We start from the raw sequence: 4,477 nt of genomic DNA on the forward strand, positions 1-4,477 counted from the left end.
CATACCATAAAACCCTACTATTTAAACAAACATATCAATATTAGCTTGTTTTATTCTACCCAATGTGGTTCTTTGCCTTTATTTTGTTATGTATTATATTATGAGATTTTTATTTTTTATGATTGTCTTGTTAAATACTTAGATATATTATTCAATTTTTTTCTAAAAATTAATTAGATTTGATGGGATAAATTTAGTTGTAATTTCAAGTATATTTTTATTAATGAAATAGGTTTCATTAAAAAAATTATACTAGTTGTAGGGTAAATTAACAAAAAATAGAGTTTTACTGGAGGGGCTTCGCAAGACCCAAGGGACGGGGATGAGTTAAGAAAGTTTTTATCGTCATGCGAGATGAAGCAGGGATTGGGCAAGTCAAAACCATGCGGATGGGGACGAAGACCCCATCTTTCGGCCCCGCTCCGCCCCATTGTCATCTCTAAACTAATACTTATTAGAACACAAATGAAAATAATAATATTAGTGTTTTAAATTATATTTATAATATATTATATAATCAAAATTAATTGATGGTTGTAAACTTGTATGACAATTTTGAATTTTCTAGTAGTGACTTTAGCAAACAAGATTGATCCGGACCACGAGGAAAGCGTGAGACAGAGTGGGCTATTTTTAATATACAAAAGTATTTTAGGCCAAGGATAAATAATAAAATAATAAAAATTATATACCACTCAAGGACATACATGATAGCGCTGCAAGTCTTTTTATATTTATTTATTATAATTATATATATAAATTATATGGGAGATGGCCTTGATTTATTTATTTTTTATATATAATTATAGCTGCTGCCCAACCCTCCAACCACTTGTGTTATTATTGAAAGCGACTCCAAAGTTTGTGTAGACGCCATTAATTAGTGCTAGTTCGGAGAAAATAACCTGGAGACTTGTTAAACATGATGGTTCCTTTTTGCTGGGTATATAGAGAAGCTAATCCTGCTGCTCCTTCTCTTGCTCGCCTAAGTGGTCCCTTGATAGTTCCTTTTTTGGCTCTTTTGATAAGGGGTTCAGCCCACCTAGTTTGCCCATACTCTAGCTAAGTGGATAGTTCTTTTTTTTTTTTGTCTCTTTTGATAGTTTTGCTAATCGCACCTTGGTGCAAGCTGCCTAGGCTGAGTTGTTGTTGTTTCTTTTTGTTAATAAAAGTTTTCTTTCCAGAAAAAATATATATATATATATATATATAAAAATGTTATAAAATAGGTTGTAGGCATATTATTAATCCTGATTAATCGAAAAAGTCTTATCTATTCCAATACCACATGAATGTGTAAATATAGTATGTGTGACAGCATTTTTGCCTATAATTTAAAAGGCCTTAATTCTTTTAACAAAACTCCACATTTATCTTCATTGAGGCTTCGCCCTTCTCGCAACAAGAATCCATGTTGGACCTCAACCCTTCTTCTCTAATTCCCTTCTTCACCACCTTTTCTCTCAGCTACCTCTTCATCCCACTGATCTTCATCTTCATCATCTTCCACTTCCTCTCAAACTCTGATCCCCATTCCAAAACCCCATGTCCACAATCATACCCCATAATTGGAAACCTCCCAGGCTTCCTTCGAAACCGCCATAGATTCCATGATTGGGTCACCGAAATGCTTTCCCAAACCCCATCTTCTACTCTCCGAGTCCGTTCCTTCCTTGACCTCTCCCATGGAATCGGCACCGCAAACCCCACAAACCTCGAACACTTCCTCCACCTAAACTTCCCAAACTACATCAAAGGCTCTCGCTTCTACAGCGTCCTCAATGAACTCCTTGGTGATGGTATTTTCAATGTCGACGGTCATCTCTGGACTCTTCAACGCAAGATTGCAAGTCATGAATTCAACACCAGATCACTCAAACACTTCATTTCTTTCACTGTCAATTCCGAAATCTCGAACTCCCTCATTCCTTACCTCTCTAGCAACGAAGACAAAGTCGTTGATCTTCAAGACGCGTTGCAAAGGTTCGGTTTTGACAACATATGCCACGTTGCTTTTGGTGTAAACCCCACGTGTTTAGCCTCCGACAATATGTATCAGAACTCACCAAGCTCTAACTTTGTTAAAGCTTTCAATGTTGCCGTGGAGATTAGCTCTTTAAGGATGTTGTCACCACTGCCTATAATATGGAAGATCAAGAGGTTTCTCAACATGGGCTCCGAAAAGAGATACAAAGAAGCACTAAAAGTGATCAACCACTACGCAATGGAAATCATTAGGTCCAAAGAAGAAGAAGAACAACAACAACAAGATGGCAGTGAAGAATCACTTCGAAATCAAGACTTGCTATCGAGATTCATGTACTCTTCGAGCTTGAACACACAGGATTTTAAAGACAAAGAACAAAACAGGAAGTTCTTGAGAGATATAGTCATAAGCTTCATACTTGCTGGGAGTGAATCAACCTCGACGGCCTTGACATGGTTCTTTTGGTTGATCTCAGGCCATCCTCGATGTGAGCAACGAATATACGAAGAGCTGTTGTCAAACTCATCAATGGTGCAAGGAAAACAGTGCGGTAATATTCTCAGCTACGATGAGCTAAAGAAACTGCATTACCTACACGCAGCCATAACCGAGTCAATGAGGTTGTTCCCACCTGTTCCGATAGAGTCAAGATTAGCGGTGGATGATGATGTTTTGCCTGATGGGACCTACGTGGGAAAGGGCTGGTATTGTGATTACTCAGCTTATGCAATGGGGAGGATGGAGAAGATTTGGGGAAAGGGTTGTAGGGAGTTTAGGCCTGAGAGATGGTTAAATGATGACGGGGATTTTCAGCCGTCGGATCAGTTTAGGTTCCCTGTGTTTCATTGTGGGCCCAGGATTTGCTTGGGGAAAGAGATGGCTTATGTTCAGATGAAGTCTGTGGTGGCAGCTTTGATGTTTGAGTTTGAGATCATGGCTGTTGATGGTGGTGCGAGTCCAGAGAAGATGATGAACCCGCCTTACATGCTATCACTACTACTTAAGATGAGAGGTGGATTGCCTGTGAGGATAAGGAGGAGACAGCAATGACTGACACATGAAAGGCGGGTAGGAAATTGTATGGTGGGCATCAAATCAAACATAAGTTCCAAACTATAACACTTTTTTTTAGGCAGTGGGATTGTATTGAATTATTGATAATTGTTTAGCCCATAGAAACCAAAATGTTCAAACGCTCCAATGATGCTGTTTTCCAGGTTTTGTACTCCCAAGTTTTCTTGATCCTTCTCGAAAAAAAAAGTTTTCTTGATCCTTCTCGAAAAAAAAAGTTTTCTTGATCCAGAATATTATTGCTTCTGGAATAATGGAGTCTTTTGGGTTAATATTGTAAAATTCAAAGTTAATTTGCGTTATACGAACTGTTCAAAGATAATTGGGAAAATGAGGAGAGAGACTGAATTTCGGCAATGGCATTGCCGAAATTCAGCCAAAAAGCAGGAGAGAGAATAAAAAGCAAGAGAGAGAATAAGGAAAAGGAAAAAGCAGGAGAGAGAATGGGGAGAGAGAAAATGTTGAATTTCGGCAATGGGATTGACGAAATTCCACTGCCCAGTTTTCCTGCCCGAATGCTGTGTGTCCGAGTGTGCCCGAGTGTAGAGTGCTCTTAAAAAAAAAAAAAAGGCAATCGCGGCAATGTCATTGCCGAAATAGGGGAATAAATTTTTTTTTTTTTAGCAATTGTGATAATGGCATTGCCAAAAATGGAAAAAAAAATGGTTTCGAAATCTCTAGAAGAGTAAAAAACAGGTTTCATGTCCACAATATTTTCACAATAAATCACATATAATTAGTTATTATTAGTTAAAAAAAATTGTGACAACTAATTGTGGCAATGCCATTGCCGAAATAGGGAAAAAAAATTTGTGGCAATACCATTGCCGAAATAGGGAGAAAAATAAAAGTGATAAACTACTTGAGGCAATTGCATTGCCGAAATAGGGAGAAAAAAAATTGGAAATATCATTGCCGAAATATGAGAATAAAAAAAATTTTAGCAATTGTGACAATGGGATTACCGAAAATGTGAGAAAAAAAAAAGAGAGAAGGATTATGGCAATGGGATTTCCGAAATAGGAAAACAAATTTCGGCAATTCCATTGACGAAAATGTGGGAAAAAAAAAAATTTGTGGGAATCAAAATTTTTCCCCTATTTCGGCAAAATGTGAAAAAAAAAAAAAAAAAAAAAAAGGAAAAAAAGAATTACGGCAACGGGATTGCCGTATAAAAAAAAAAAAAAAATAAAAATAAAAAAAGAAGAAAATGGATTACGGCAATACCATTGCCGTAATCCATTTCTCTTTTTTTTTTTTTTTTTTTTTAACAATTACGGCAATGGTATTGCCGTAATTGTTAAAAAATAAAATATAAATAATAATAATAATAAAAAAAAGAAAAAAAAAAAAGAAGAAGAGAAATGGATTACGGCAATACCATTGCGTAATCCATTTCTCTTAATTTTTTTTTTTTTT

At 36.4% G+C, this 4,477-nt stretch overlaps 1 protein-coding gene across 1 annotated transcript; it reads left to right on the forward strand.

Moving 5' to 3' along the window:
• Positions 1–1,277: 1,277 nt before the first annotated feature.
• On the forward strand, positions 1,278–3,260 carry LOC115981571 (cytochrome P450 94A1-like). The gene has a single exon (XM_031103834.1). It carries the CDS (start codon positions 1,412–1,414, stop codon positions 3,035–3,037), a length of 1,626 nt encoding a protein of 541 aa, XP_030959694.1. The 5' UTR covers positions 1,278–1,411; the 3' UTR covers positions 3,038–3,260.
• The last annotated feature ends 1,217 nt before the right edge of the window (positions 3,261–4,477 follow it).

The sequence above is a fragment of the Quercus lobata genome, chromosome 1 (assembly GCF_001633185.2).
Source record: "Quercus lobata isolate SW786 chromosome 1, ValleyOak3.0 Primary Assembly, whole genome shotgun sequence".
Lineage (NCBI taxonomy): Eukaryota > Viridiplantae > Streptophyta > Magnoliopsida > Fagales > Fagaceae > Quercus > Quercus lobata.

Coding starts and splice junctions, on each gene's coding strand:
- LOC115981571 (XM_031103834.1), top strand. CDS start 1,412: ATGTTGGACCTCAACCCTTCTTCTCTAATTCCCTTCTTCACCACCTTT.